Source organism: Apteryx rowi, unplaced genomic scaffold (genome assembly GCF_003343035.1).
Source record: "Apteryx rowi isolate R43461 unplaced genomic scaffold, aptRow1 scaffold_73, whole genome shotgun sequence".
Lineage (NCBI taxonomy): Eukaryota > Metazoa > Chordata > Aves > Apterygiformes > Apterygidae > Apteryx > Apteryx rowi.
The window spans coordinates 1,755,498-1,771,987 of NW_020451016.1; the positions used below are offsets into that span (position 1 = coordinate 1,755,498).

Consider the following 16,490-nt stretch of genomic DNA (forward strand, 5'->3'; position numbering starts at 1 on the left):
AATAATGCTATTAAAAACATGTATTTTCTGTAATCCTTAAATCCCTTCTTAACTTAAAGGAGGAGCTCCAAGTGAGGTAGCTTTCCTTGGCAGAATATTCGTAATGCTGAGTAGTGTAATACTTTCTGAAATGAAGGATAAAAGAAAAGCCTGGACAGAATAAGCAACTGAGAAATGCTGATCCAGTAAAACATGCAGACTCACATTTTACTATGTATTTCAGATAACTTTCATCAGATCTGATGTGCCTAATCTGCTAACAAATTTTGTGTTGTATTGTTTAAAAAAAAAAGCGTAATCTCTATTAATATTAGTACTGATTATTTGTAGTAAGGGAGTCCTGTCAAAGGTTAAGCCTGTATTTCACTATCTACTCTGCAAAGTCATAATTAGAAGAAGTCTCTTTGGCAATTTGCACTGTGGCTAATGCAAGACAAAGAAAGGTTGAGGAAGGAGAAAGGTTGCAGACAGAATCTGAGACATGGAAAGGTGGCTTCGGGAGAAGAGCTGTGCATATGGGTCAGCTAGCCACTATAAAATTCCTTCCTTACCTGATGTTTTATGTGTCAAACATGCTTTATGTCTCAAATTTAATATTTATTTTCCTTTGGCTAGTCCTGCACCTGTTTTTTCTCTGAGATCTTGGTCCTGAAGAAAAAAGACCAGTTCCTGGCTAACAGTCTGCTTAAATCAAGTTGCATATACATACCTGGAATTCATTGCCCCAGAAATGAAAATGAGAAGCATCTTGTGTGAGCAGAAGATTAAGTCCATGTCCTTTTTGTGAGTCCATGTCAAATAATTTACTGGCACTCATGTTACTTGTGCATAGCTTGTTAAAGTGCTAAGGATATTGATAATATACAGCTATGGCAAGAGTACATAAAGAATAATAATCTTAGCCAAAAGTTCCTCATGTAAATCATTTAAAAGGGAAGAATTTCTCCCTCAACAGTACCAGCTTTACCAAACTACAGAAATGCTGTGATTAATCTAGGTGTCAGTTGTTACCTGGTACGTTCTTTGTTCTTCTGACATGATGGTTGGATTTTCTTGCCTGTCGTCAGTTAAGCCTTCCAGGACCCATGATATTGAATGGTGGATTTAGGACCAGAAGGCATTTCCTCTCTCAAGTGCTGTTTCTTTATGAACATGAGAATTTCAGTTTTTCAGTTGTTTACATTTCTCATCTGTTTGGCGGCTTGAGGTAATTAGATAATTTTCATAGATAACAGAAGTTCTGGACTACTGAGTTCTAAGTATGTTATTGACTAAACTTGAATGGTGACTAGAGGGGCTTCCTAATGAAATGTCCATTACTTTCAGTGAAGGCCCATCCTTTCAAGCATCTATAAAAGGTATTTTAGCTCAGAGTTATGTGCAGTGATGGAAACAAAGACATACGCGCTCAAGCAGATGAAGGTAGTTGCTGCAAAAATTGGTGAAAATCCTCGTGTTCGTATTGAAAGTTTCATATGGTTATGACAAATTACAGATTATTAGGAGTTTGTTGGCAAGATATTCAGTTACATATGGCAAAAAATCAATCAAAATTTGAGTGCCAGTAATTAGCTACATTTACAGATAGAGAGGGTAAACATGGTCATGGCAATCACATAGTCTTTCAGCTTTCCATAAGCATATCCATAAAAATAATTCTCACTTCTCCTGGATTCAATCCTGCAACATACTGAGCGGTCTTCCTTTGATTTTTCAAAGACTTTAAACACATGCTTAGTAAAGACCTGAAAATATTTAAATATATATTTATTAATCTTTTTTTTGGTGCTAGGACAGGAAGAATCTGAATGAATTCTTAACCAAATGAATTTGGAAAATGGAAAAAAAAAAATTGTATGCATTGTTGGATTTTTTAATTTATTTTATTTTATTTTATTTTATTTTAGTGCATGTGCTTCTGCATGTGTGAGTGGCCCACTATGCCAAGCAGGGACTAATCTTTTTTGACAAAAAGTTTTCTACGAATTTTCAGTGCTGGCAGACCCAACGACATTTATATAAGCAGCAGTAACACAGCCAAAGTGCTCATGCTGGCTTAAAAGCAAACTCCTGATACAGATACATTGTAAGAGATGTATCAATGAGCCCCTAGTTGAAGAAGACACCTTGCCTTTTTGAACAAGAGTATGTGCTTGTGAGGGTCAGTCAGAACTGAACACAAGGAGGAGTTCTGTTATTTGGTAATTGAATAGTTTTAAGAGCTTGAAATTAGCCCTCTCAGAACTGACATGGATCTGGATCTCAATCTTGTACTCAGTAAACCAGTGTTAGAAGTGATTCTCAATTTTTTGGCAAACATTTCAATCTTGCTTCTCTCCAGGAAAAAAAATACCAGTGTATAGACACTGTTAGTGGAATATATCAACTTTGGTGAACATTTTGTGGGGAAGATTTTTCATCCAGACATCACTTCCATTCAGAGGAAGAGTGCCGTCACAAATGACAAAAGACTTTCAATCTGGATGGAGAAACTAAGGTTCAAATGTCCTAGGCATTTAGAACTGGTTTTCTACCAGGGTGTTTTGCAGTCCTAAAGATCAATATGGCTRTTTCAGGAGAGATTTCTCACAATTTCTTTCTCTCAGGTCCCTCTGCTTTGTAAAACTAGTAAAATATTGTGCTAGGGCAGCAGGGAAGAGACTGGCTTTGTAACTTGGAGGTGAAGTCATCAGCATAAACAGAATAGTGATTTGAAGGCCCATCAGGGCTTTTATCACCTGACTGTAGAGCCAGCTTGTCTTTGCCCTTGGTTCAGCRAGCGCATATATGAAGTAGAGCAAATCAGAGAAGAGACTGACTGAAAGTTTCTCATTTTGCAAATGCTCACAGGTATGTGTTGTGGACCCTAAAGCACCTGATTCGGAGTGGATACGTGGCTCTGGATCTTCCATATCACAAAAGTGAAGCATATTAAATACTGGTCCCAGAGCATGATCTACTAGAATGTTTCTCGAGTTTTGCAACATAAATAAGTAAATAAGGTTTTGCTTTTTATTGCAGTGAGAAGCAAAATGAAAACGTAAACATTTTTTGCAAAACAAAGTCCTTATTTTTAGTAGTATTTAAATGTCCATTTTAAAAGTAATTGTGATACAATCCCTTAATTTGCTGAAAAAGCATCCTGGTATGCAAAAGATGTAATTTGCTAGGTGGAACGCTGCCAGGTTGGTTATTGTTGTGCTTGCCGGGTTCTGTGGGCAGAAATGCGCCAAGCTGGGAGCTCTTTGGCTGAATCCTGCTGCCAAGCTGCTCGCTTCCTTTTATAAGGAGAGACGTGGGGCAGTGCCCAGGCAGCCATCCCAACTCCGTGGCTTCCCCACGTTTCCCTGACTCGAATTCCCAGCTGCTTGGAAGAGCCAGTTTTCCATCTAATTTGAGCTATTGGCATAGCACAGAGCAGACTGAAGATCTGACATCTCATATTTAATCTCTTCCCAAAGAACTTCTGTTTATGAAATCTGAGGCTAATTTGAGGTATAACAAGCTGTTAAGGATAATAATGAGTATGTTTTATAGAATATTTCATGTACTGCTTTGAAAAGGAGCTCAATGTCTATATCCACGTTTAACAGTTGAGAAACAAAATACTGTGAAGTGATCTGAGAAAAGTTGCTCAACAGGAGAAGTCAGGTCTCCCGAGTTCTGGTCTGGGGTTGTATCCACATTGCCTTGCCTTATCTTATCTTATCTCATTTTATTTTATGAGGCTGTGAAAATCTTGTAGTGAATGTTTTCTTTTCTTGCACAACTTTCCAATGCCTTTTATTCATCTAGAAGGTCAGATAACAGTAGATTCTTAAATATGATGTAGTTAATTGGCTGATATATAACCAGATAAAACACTAACAATTATATTTAGGAGTGGTCCAACAAATTTTTTTCTCTCCAAAGAAATGTGTGAATATTATAAGCTTAAATGCAAGGTTATGACTGTTATGATTGCAGAAGTAGAATATAAAATCCATAAGTTTATACTGCTTTCAAGTGATTGTTTTCTAAAAATTCTTGATTATTCATGATACTGATTTTTCTATTACATCACTTTCAGTAAACATTTCTCCCAAAGTCTAAGCACTTGAAAAACTTTCAGGTCTTATTCCTGTCATAAATTCTTTTTTCCTGTGAATATTCCCTACTAGATTGAAACAGTTATTCTTTGCCATGTAAATAATCTTTATGTGGAAATAGTTTGCTGAAAATAGCATTGAGTGTAAAATAATCCCTTTATGAAAGTATTACACAAACAATTCTGCCTGTATCTTGGTTGAAGTTTATTGTGGTTCTAGTCTTAAGTGAATTATGTTAGTTTTATAATCTTGGGAAAACAGTTTGCACTTTGATCTTCCTATTATAAGGGGCAAAGAGATGACAGATACAAACTATTGAAATGCTGTTAGACTTTGGACAGAAACTGGTGAGAGCCAGGGAAGTCTTAAGTGATAGTACTCCCATCTTCTTTTTTTTAATCCTGGGTTTGATTCACTGTGGCCGCTCTTGTGGATTGGTTTCCGTGGCTGGCCGTGGCTCAGGGGAGGGGAGCTGCAGCTCCAGGATGGCTCTGCTGAATGCTGCCCTGGGGGGCTGCTGGCAGCAAGGGGGGTGGCACACCGCAGCCCAACACGGCGCCCACCGCGTCCTCACCCACCCGTCGTTCGGGGCCAGGGTTGCGGGGGCATGCTTCCCCTTCCTGACCCTGCCGTCAGAGTTGGGAAGGTCACATTTCTTCCCAGCGGGGGAAATCTGCACAGTTTATTTTTACTGTTTCTTTCTGACTGGCCATTTTGGGCTACTGCTCTGGATTCTTATGTTGAGGAAAGATCAGGGATGAAAAAGAAGAAAACAGTTTCATTTGACTAAGTGCTCATGAAGTTTACACTGTCTTTCTCTGCTTTTTTCATGCTTCCACATGTAAACTGTTTTTACACCATGGGATAGAAATGAATCCCTATTTCTTTGAAAAGCAAATTCAGTCTTTTAGCTATCAGCTCAACATAACAGAAAATAAGAAATTAATGTGTTTAAATTGTGTAGTTGAGTCTGATCTCAGTAACTTTACTCTAGATTTAGGTCTGATTAGACTAAATTGTACATCAAGGTGAACCAGGAGTTCTGCTTCTTCAGCACTGAAATTGTCCCTCTCACCCAGAATGTTAATGCATCATTTGAAATGCTCCGAAGGACCTGAAGAATAAAGTTCAGTCCCTTGCAGTGCGAGGCACACAGCGACGCGTTGCTTTTGCCYGATACATCACGAGACATTCCTTTACGCAATTTGTTTGTGCTGATGTCCCTTCTGCTACAACTAGTTTGTATGCTCGGCTGCTTATGCCAGGGCATTCTCTTGGGCAACGGTCAATTGGCGCGTTTTGAATCTTTATGTGCCAAGGTGAGAAAAGCAAGTTCAGTCCTCAAAATAATTTACCGTCTCTGAGGATTGTTGGATAGCATTGGCTGCATTAAGAAGCTAGAGTCTTTTAAGGGACTTCATAAGAGAATGCTGTTCAAAAAGATTTTGTTCTTTCCCTGCTGGATCTTAGTACTTCTTAGTATTAAAGTATTAAAGCTTTGAGGAATTCAAACATGAAACAAGAAAGGACGAATTTTCTTAGACAAAATAGGTACTTGCTGAAGAAAGTTACAGATAGGATCAAATGAGATTTATACCTATGAGATTAATGACAGCTTTCCATGCCTAATAGAGTTTCTTTGTTAGAGATTATAGAAGTAATATGTTATTTGGGAAAAGCTGGATTATCTGTCAAAAATAGTAGTAATATAGTCTGGTAAAGGAGCTTGGATCAGTTTATCTAACTGTTAATATATAATGCATAATATTATATAATTGTTAATGTTACAGCTAAGGAGAAAAACTCATAGGAAAAAAAGCTTCAACCTTGGTTCTTTTTTGAATCATAAGTCCACTCTTTGTGACTGTTCAGATGAAAACTGTCTCAGTTCACAGCAATCTAAGTTCATACATCTCTTAGTCATTCTGAGTCTTTTTGCATAGCATTCTTAATTGGCCATGTACAGTTTATATGCTAATTCCTCCAGCATAAGTCTTAAAATGATTAATTCAACATGTTACAGCATTAAGTTAACTGAGAATGGCTCAAGTGAAATGAAACGTATGAAAAAACATACAGTATAACGTTTTGCATCTACTAAGTGCTGCAAAGTTATTTTTATCTGTCTGTGTCAATATACATGCTCTATTTTCATATATATTGAATTAAGTAAAGAAGAATTTCCTGTTTGGTTAAGCTTTCCATAGCCCATCTCTCAGGCAGGGAGTTCAGGCTGTTCAGTGTGAAAGCTGGCAGTGAAGTGCTTTATTGTACTTCAGATTCTTGCCGTACTGAAGGGCTTTCTGCCCCTGTTGTTTGAACAGACCCTGCAACCTGTCCTGTAACAGCTTCTGTGTAAGCTCTGCGTTATACAGCTCTTTTGTTATTTTAGACTGAAGAACAAAGTGCAATACAGTATGACATAGACAAAATTCTTGATAATGAATAATTTTGGAACACTTCAGTGCATAAGGTTCTCAGATGACAGAAGGCTGTCTTTTTTCCTTTTGATCATTCAAGGTGGCCTTTTTTGCTGGGAACACGCTATTAAAAAACCTTATTTTAAAGAAGAAGAGGACAATTGGACAGAATTCAGATCCTTTTCCTTAGAACATCTTACACACAAATGTTTAATTTGTTTCATGTCTTGGAAGATGGTATACCTCTTTTACTTTTTCCTCTCCTTTCACTAATATATATCACACACTTTATCTAGTTGATCTGTCTGGCATCATACTTCTGTAAAGCACTGGGAGGGTCTTTTTCTTTCCATGACTCCACCTACCTTGTACCTGGTTCAGAAGTATTTGGAAGGTGCGAAGACTTGTTTGAGAACGGACTGAAAAAGGCGCAGGTAGTTGGACAGACAGGGAGACAGGCGGACAGGCCTGTGTCATCACCTTGTGATGCTGCTGCTTTTCACATCACTTACTGGCATGTTATCTAACTGCACTTCATCTTTCCTTGAATCCCAGCTGTGCTCAGGCGATGATTACAGAGCGAAATTTGAACTTCAGTTACAAGATTTTAGGGTATCTGGGTAAAGACTGTGCTGGAAGTTACCAGAACACAGTGCTAAACTACAGGTCATTCTGCAGTGCTTTTCTTGGGCAGATTTGGACACTTCCTCCGGTGGGTGGCTGGCTGTTAGCCAGCTCCAGCCTTCAGGTACTGAGCTGCAGCCTGTGATTCTTACTGAGAGCACAGCAGTGCTCAGCGGTGCTCTGCAGCTTTTGGCTCCGTCTGCAGCAAGACTGATGACTGACATTTCATAGTAAGTCCCAGTTCTGATTCTTCTGAGTACAGACTCGGAAGGAAATAGTGCAAAGAAATTGGTCATAAGTAAGCTATATTTTCAAGATAGATTTGTAACAGACTTTATGCATCATTGGTTTTCCCTTCCATATAATAAACTTTGTTCTATGCTAAACCCTGAAGACCAAATATTATGCAGATGTAATATTCTTTTTATAATAGGAAAGTTTCCTCAAGGAGAAGATAGTTTTGCAACATTCTGGAAGTCAGACTCCATATTAGCTCCTCCAAAGGAAAAGAAGTGTCCATGAAAGAACTTATCTTGTGAACTTTGTCTGGGTTTTTTAATTCAGTTGTTCCAGTAGAGCACAGCTGTTTCAGTGGGTGGAAAGTGATGATGTGTCCTCAGAATAAGTAATGGTACTGAAGATCCTGGCCAGAAATTTAAGCTAAGGAAGTGGACACAAGCCAGTAGAGGATTTATATAACTTCATCTCCTTTTGTACTTGATGTTGATTCCTTTCTTCTTGGTGTACTTAACTCTTTTGTCAGCGTCGCAGCTTTTTTTATACTGATGTAAATTTGTAAACGAATTTAACCATGGAGAGGACAACTACCTGGTTTCGCTTATTTGACTAATAGTTTGTATAAATCAGGAGCAGTGAAGTCTATTACTCAGTGTTCCCTTTATCTATTGCAGTTCTGAGAAAATAAAACCATTCATTCATCTGTTTAACAACGAAGGAGTTATCCAGTCCTGCTTTTCAGGAACACTCAAAACTCCTCCTCGCCCACTTCAGGGGTTGGGGTATGCAAAGAATGCAAGACAAAGCCTGTAGCTGGTAGTTTCTCCTTTTTAATATCTTTACTTCCATGCTGTAGATTTACACAAGCTCAGCCAAATTCTGCTCTCTGTTATGCTTGTTCAAATCCAGATTAACTCCAAGAGCATTATTTGGGATTTACGCTAGTCTCCCTGGGGGAAAAATTTGGTCCAATGATATTACAATTATAATAGGAAAAAAAATCCTAAATAGAATGTTAAGACTAATGTCACTGGCATTAGTGGATTCAAAAGAATTTGTCACACTGAGATTCCCCCTTTAGAAACCTCGGATTTCTTGGCCAAGTGTTTGTTTTAGTTTTTAGGATTTTTGTCCAACATACAGTTAATTGCTGGTCCATTCCTGAAAATGTAAGACTTCCCATTACAGATAACCTAGAATCTGGCAAACTATAGTTTTGCAATTTCTTCATTTTAATCTGCATGCCTTTTTCCTGCCAATTCTTTCCTTTGTGCCTATGTGGCCTAACTTGATTCCAGGAGAAAAATCAGGATTGTATTATTGTCAGAGACTATGTATCTTTTTTTTCCAAAGTTGGCCAGGATACTATTGTTTTCTCCTGGGTCACATGTGAGTGCAATAATATTATTCACCACAATAAAATATTGTGTTATTGGAATCTTGTCATATAAGTAATTACCCTGTCCTTGTCATCCCCAAGAACTCTTTTTAAGCATCAAACCTCAGTAGACATGGAAAAACTTCTTTTTAACAAATAGATTTGAGACGAGTTTGTATTTGCCTGAACTCATTTCTAAAATCTGGATATTTCTCCTGAGTTTTATAAAATATTTTCAAATACCATGGATTTTTAATCATTTCAAATCAACTGGCATTTGGGTTTTTCCAGCTAGTTTAGGAGTTCTTCACTATATTCTATCAACATTAGGAGTCTTTATTATGAAAGTTTGTTTCATTATTTCTTCAGAGGAACTCTTCTCCGGCGGACCTTATTCTTTTATGATCACGTTTTCCCAATAGACATTTATGCAGTGCATCTTCTTGCTTTGATGGTGACTGATGCAGGAAATTGTGATGTAGCATTGAGGTCCAGTCACATTCTTCCAGGATCTATATTCTAAAATGCAACCATAGCTTTCAGATTATTTCATTATGGACATCTATATTCCTTGGGAAAATTCATAAGTTGCTAGTTTGCAGCAATTTCATAGGCTACAGAGGTACAAAATATGTCCGCGTTTGTGTGTTCATTTGTTGCTAGTGGAAAAAGGCATGGATGTGCTCTAACCTAATGACTATGTAGAACACAGGTATTTCAGGTTCAGTTTTTGCAGTAGCCATAAATTCTAGTTGCACTAACTACTCATAGTTGCTCAGAACTCATTCCTTAAGTATTAGTTGTTGGATTTGGTTTTATTTATTTATTTATTTATTTATTCATAATTCAGTTCATCGATGGTGGAAAAAGTAGGATTGACTCACCTGGAGATGAGAATTTACCTAACATGCCAATATATCAAAGATGGCTCTACAGTGATGACTGCTGGAGCAATGATATCTAAGGATATGAAAGCAGCTGAATCCTTGTTAGCTAAAAATAGTAACTCTAAGAATACAGGTTTATTTCAGTTGGGCTTCTGAAGAAACATTCATTGATGAAGCGTATTTCAGACATGAGCTAAACTGGATTTGGAACAAGCAACATATTTGAAAGGTTCTTTCATCATTGTTGAATAGCTTTTATCTGGTCAGTCTTATTTACACTTATATGTAATTACTTCCTTGACCTGAATTGAGCGTATTTTTAAAGCTTTTATCTAAGCATGTGAGATGTGATACTACAGCAGCAGTTTGCATCTGACAATAGAATATGGAGCTAGTGTAACTGGTTCAGTAATTTGCAGTATTTGAGTTTTGCCAGAGAAGCTGCCCTTTCTAAGAATTTTTAGATGATCTCCTAAGATCCCTTTCAATCTGAATTATCCTGTGATCATGTATAATATAATTTACAGTAGTGTTTTATTTTGTGTAAGATGGGTATAAAATCACACATTCTTCACTCAAAGCTCCCACCAAAACTGGGACTTGATTGAGAATGAATTACTATGGGATATGAGTAAAAGGTCACTTGATACGGTCCTGAATAATTGAGGAAACCTGAGAGATAAGTAAATAATATTATTTCTCTTTTTTGCTGTGGAAAGAATAAGGTAGACAGAATAAATACAGTTGATGTCCAAGAAAGAATTGTAGACTAGGGATTTCTTAGTGCTTCAGGTAAGTGCATTCAGTTGTATAAAGTGGAAGTAGAAACAGTTCAGTGCCAATTTAAACCTGCACTGCCTCCCATGCTTCCAAATACTTCGCATTTATTAAAATCCAGCAAAATAATAGCTGCACACATTGTGTTTAGCTACATAGATTCTACAAAGTGATGAAAATGTTAAAGAATATTAATGGCTTTAAACTGAAAACTCATTAACCGTTATCCTACTGACCAGCTAAAATAGAGCTTCTCATCATTGACCTGGGTCAATGGTTTCCATGCCATGGAAAACCAGAAATCTGTTTGTTGGCTCACCTAGGAATGTTTGGGAATGCTGGCAGTATCATTGGGTAGGACAATGTGGATGCCTGCTTACTAACAAAAATCTTGTCAATCTAAAGATACTGGCTCTTTTTCAGAAGGTAAAGTAGTATTTTGTATCAAAATACTGCTTGAAGTTTTATATTTATTGCAAAAGATAATATTCTGTCAATATAATCTGTCAAAAGCGGGTAATTAAAACCTGAATTCTGAAAAAGCTCCCTCGGAGTTGAGTCTTGTTATAAATTTGTAATCGTAGGTTGTTTCTCAAAATGGTGAGGTTCACAACTCACTTCCTGAATCTAGACCCAGCGTGATGTGAATTGTTGCTTCATCAAATCAGTGTGGACCACTGAATAATTCTGAAGAGAAAATTTGCAGTATCACAGCAATTGCCTGTTTCCAAATAAAACTTTATACCTGCTGATGAATTTTTTTGAGATTTGATGAACAGAAGGCTTAAAGTAGAATCCATGAAGTACGTATGCAGTGGGAAAGACACCTCTGAGTAAAGTCCTTTGAGCAACACTAGTCTATATCAGCCTCCCTGATTTTATAGTGCCTACTAATTACTAAGAAAGTGGTGACATAAATGTTGTATGTCACGTCAACTTACACCATTTAAGCCTTTCTGTTAACCAGAAATCAATCACATAAAGTAAAAAAAGTATAAAGTAAAATTGTGTGCAAAGAGGACTAAATAATGGTCTCTGAATTATAGATGAATATGATTCACATCTTACCTTCCTTGACAGGCGCAATACCTAGAAAATAGCACTGTTTAAACAAAGGTTATTTTTTAAAAAACAACAGCAAACTGAAAACTGAAAACACTTCCTCTCTGACATGTTTCATCTGTCCAAACAAGTTTGCTATAATACAAAAAATGGAAATTATGCATCTTCTATTATTCTCAGTCCATAAATATTTACATGAAGCTCCAATAATTGGGATCTGCAAGCAAGGTTGTTTGCAGCCACTTCTGTTAACATAGAACTGAAATATTTTTCTGTATTTATCTGGGGATTTTGTTTTCCTTTTAGTGGGCTGCCTGCATGTTATATAGTAATTTACCAGACACTGTTGAGCTAAAAAGAGAGCATGGTAAATAATCCCATTGAAAGAAAACCTGAACAGACAAAATGCATTCTAGAGTCCTTGGCTATGTATGTCCTTATCTTTTCACTTTCTTCTCTTTGTATTTCCTTAGATTATAGATGAAGAAGAAACACAGTTCATGAGTAATTGTCCTGTTGCTGTTACTGAGAGTACACCTAGAAGAAGGACACGCATTCAAGTTTTTTGGACAGCCCCTCCTTCTGGTACAGGCTGTGTTATTCTGAAGTAAGTATTTTTATACTTATTAAACAGACAGTTAAAGTCAAATCTGGAATAGTAAATCAGATATTTATTAGATTAAGAACTATTGGAGTTCTAAGATGCTTTTTTCACCTTTAACACATTTGAGCAAAGATGGTTCTACTTGCACAGTTGAATGTTAGCAACTTAAAGCCAAAGTGTTCAAAAGTTACTCAAAGTTTTTAGTTACTATTTATGACCCTAAGTGAACTTGTTAGGGTCTCAAGGCATTCATTTTCCCTGAAAATCTAAAACTTAAGAACTTTTGGGATCAAAATTGCACCCATCTGGTTGAGAGTTGAGTAAAAAACATGGTCTTAGTTGAGGGAAATGGTAGAGACATTCTGTAGAGTCAGGATTTTCTAAATGGACCTTTATCAGTAAAAACAGATGTGTCTGTTTAGAGGTGCCTACTTTTCATTACTTAGAGCTGGTGAACGCTTACTGATGTTTTCTCATTATTTATACGCTCTGTTGCATGTGTACTCATGCCGTTTGAACAGTAGACAAAGACAACAAATTACATAGGTGCATTGTGCTGTAGGGCCACTCGCTTGTCTGTAGACTCCTTAAGGCAATTCTTACTATGAAGAGTATCAGAAGAAAGTGCAAGAGGATCTGTTCCTGCCAGGGAAACATTGTTCCATATCTTAAGATTTTGCTTGTCATATTTAATAGGACAGATTGGTCAAATACTCATGGACAACTGGGATTTCTTTGCTTGCTTGAATTTATGTCAGGGATAAGCATTTGCAATTGCTAAGATGTGCCCTGCAGTAGACCGGAGAATTTCAAAGAAGCTTCTCAGTCTTGGGAGTACCTTTAGAGATACCGAACTGCTCTAGGCTTTTAAAGAGATACTGTCACAAAGGTTGTGCTGCAGGTAGTTCAGTCTAGTTCAGTCCAGTTCAGGAGAATGTAATGTTAAAATCACAACTGATTTCTGAACAGACTGCAAAGGTGCAACTAGGAAGCCGATCTGCGGGTGCTTTCCTCTCACCCTATGCTTCTCTTCCTTCTCCCTTTGCTCCTTGGCACCAGAGGCAAACCCTCACCTCTTCCACATCTGCAAGGGTGATCTAGTCTCAGCTCTGACACTGGCTGTGAAATGGTCTCAAATCTTTGGCAGACCACTTCTCATTGCTACCTCTTGGTACCAGCAAAATAATTTGGTTTAAGGTGATCCATTTTAATGTGCACTGAAGCAGTCCAAGAATCCACCTACAGGCCTTTTTGTTCAAGGGAGTCAAGCGGACACCCAGTTGTAACAAAACTGCATGCTGGATGGCCAGACAGGTTATGTATTAAAGTTTATATATTGAAATTTTCAGAAGAGTTCCTTCAGCATTCAAGAAGATTCTTTCAGTGTTGTTGAGTAGTTGTGAATATCAGTAAGGCTATTTCCTTTTGCCCTCAGGACTGTCTCACTCTTAGTTGTGTAATGTATTATTGCTTGAGCCACTTATTACTTCATTATCATAAAGAAATAAGGTGGTGATGTTTTATGAATCCTTTTAAACAGAAAGCCCACCAGTAGTAAAGTGGCTTTAAGAAAATTAAACTTTAATCCAGTAATGATATGCGACAACACAAATTCAGTGGATTTTTTCATTACTGTCTTAACTATAATTGTCATTACCAAAAAAATGAACCAAGACTCATTAAAACTTAAACATCTGTGGCTAATGGTGGTTCTGCCTGGGCTTTTTGCTGTGAAGGAATGTAGCATAAAGTACCACTAACTATAGAAACTGCGATAAATGCTTCCTTCTCCCTTCTCTGCYGGGTCAAGTTGTACTGGTTGTTCAACTCTCTTTCACACCGTACCTCACACTACTGCAGAAAGCTCAAGAGATCCTCAAAAAGTTAACGCAGTCAGAACAGCAATCACAATGTTATACATGCAAAAGTATGAAATTGTCATTGCCTTAAAGAATATACAGATTAAATCAGCAGCATATAAACTTAGGCTGCTGGATGAACATCAACAGCGCCAACAAAATGAAAAAGTGCCAAAACAGTTAGATTACTCGACTGGCACCTGTTCCCATAGTCCATTTGGGCAGCTAAAAGGACATCTTAGAAATTGAAATTCATGAAAAAAGGGGAAAAAATTGGTGTTATGACCACCCATTTATAGGGCATGCAGGTATCTTGGATGCATATGCTCTGGTAAAAGTGAAAGAAAAAATCTATTAGGTACTTTCCAGTAAAAATTAACTGAAAAATAGATTTGTGCCTAATGGTTTGTTTATTGACCTCGGAGGGAAAATGACTGTTCTGTTCCTGATAACAATTCAAAGAGGGAATGAAACAGTCACCATTATTGTGATTGCTGAAGCTAGGAATTAACATTATAATGTGGCATTCAGCGCAGTCCTCCCTGGCACCATACATAACGCCAAAAACACATCAGTGATTGCTAAGAACATTTACGTTTTTCCTTTCGAATGTAAAGCTTTGACCATATCTGAATTACAGGGTTTACAGTAAGCCTTCTTTATAAACCTTCTTTATGGTCACCTCCCACAGAGTGGCATACAAATGCTGGACACAGCTTTCACAGTTATTCTGTCATTTGTGAGAGCTTCAATGATATAATAAAAACAACACTTCAAAAGCAGCTACTATTATAAATAGTAATGTCCAAACCCATCATGGGAAAATTCTGAAACCCTGCACTTTAAAGGAAGCAAAAGTCTTCTGTATTTTTATTTTCTCTGTATGTGATGGAGTGCAAATAATTTTTATTATCTATATGTATCTGTTTCAGTTCTTGGAGACTCTGATCACTTGCTGTTAGAATTTCCAAGACAGAATGACTGTTTTGGACCCTGTTCTGAATCAGAAGGGTAAAACTCTTCCTTTCACAACCTTCTGGTCTACTGACTTCAATTTATAGAAGAGTTAAATATAGTCACAAGTTAAATGCAGCTTTTAAAAGTTATTACTGTTCTATATGCCAAATATTGTTCTTATTTAACCACTACAAATTCAGAGTAAGTTTAGAGGCTTCCAGGAAGTTTTTTCTGGACTAGTACTTTAGTTTTGGGGGATTTTTTTTCTTGGTTTAGTTAAGTCTGATACCTTTGATGATAGAAATGCTTGGTAGACCACATTTGGCTAGAATTCTTCTTAAGGCTTTCTAGGCACAGTGCGCACGATCAGTTTGGTTGTGAAAAGCATAAAGCGACACAGGAAAATAGTAATCTAGTTCTGAGGTTCAGCAAGGAATGCTGACGTCTTTTGGCATGAGCAAGTATGTGCGTAATGCCAGCTTTCTGAGTGACTGCAAAATACAAAGTTTAGGAGAATTTGACCTCCTATGAACACTACTTTGCTTTCTAAAACATGTCTTTCTGTGTTAAAACTTAAGCTTGCCCTCCTCCTCAAAAAGAAAAAAAAGACAAATTAAGATCATGTCACACAATAATTGCTTAGTCAGAAACAGTTCATCCCCTCTCTTCATTCCCAGTCACTGATTACAATGAAATAGCCTGAAGGTTTGACTCCTTCCAGACTCTTTATTGAAATGCATAACTGTCAGTTTACTGAATGTATTTTGGGGATACAAACAATACTGGCTGAGCCTCTCTTTGGCCAAGCAGAAGCCTACGCTTCAGTCTCACTGAAGACACAAGACAGAAGACTTTTGTACTTAAATATTACAAACTGTTTGGGAGACTGTTTGGGAGACCCTCAGATTTTAAGGGACTCTTTCTACTTGCCTGACGTAAGCTAGGAACCCTAGGTGGCTAAATCCAATTGCAGGAAGGTACACAGGCTCCAACATAATCAGCTCCTAAACTGATTTATGCAGATCAAGGGAGAAATATTGTATTACCTTTTGAATGCCCTCGGACACTGCAAGATGATTTTAAGCACCTTGATTTTAAGGATCCATGGGAATGGAATTGCATCATCGGCTGTCAGGTTGTGTAGTCAGCCTCCTCACAGCATTTGTATTTGGGTACAAAGTGTTGCTCTGTGGAACAAAGTTATTAAGGAAAGGTGAATCAACAGAATGCACTAAGATCTTTCTTAGCAATAAAAATCCTTTTAGCTGCCCCAGCATCAGCGCTAGCTTCAGAAGCTACCCAAAAGCTGGCATGATGAGGAAAGTGCTTACAACGTCTTGCTTCTGTGGTTAGACATCCATTTGCGCCATCCTGAGCTGCCATGCTGGGTGCAGTCTGCTTCCCTTCTTGTCCATGACACAACATTTCTTCTTTCTGTCCCTATTTACTTTCCCTTGTTTCTTGTGTTTGATTGGACACCGGGGTGTCTTACGGTAATATGGGAGTAGCAGGTCACTTCTTCATCTTCTGATAAATATTTATGTTCTAAACCTTAATTACTCTATTTTTGGGTTCTTCAGAATACTTTTCATGTATA

General features: G+C 37.5%; 1 protein-coding gene across 1 annotated transcript in view; it reads left to right on the top strand.

Annotated features, from left to right (window-relative positions):
* SPON1 (spondin 1) overlaps nt 1–16,490 on the top strand; it is a 197,691-nt gene that overhangs the window by 26,694 nt on the left and 154,507 nt on the right. The window contains exon 3 of the mRNA XM_026087745.1: nt 11,947–12,080. Within this exon, the coding sequence (XP_025943530.1) occupies nt 11,947–12,080 (134 nt within the window). The remainder of the gene's footprint in view (nt 1–11,946; nt 12,081–16,490) is intronic.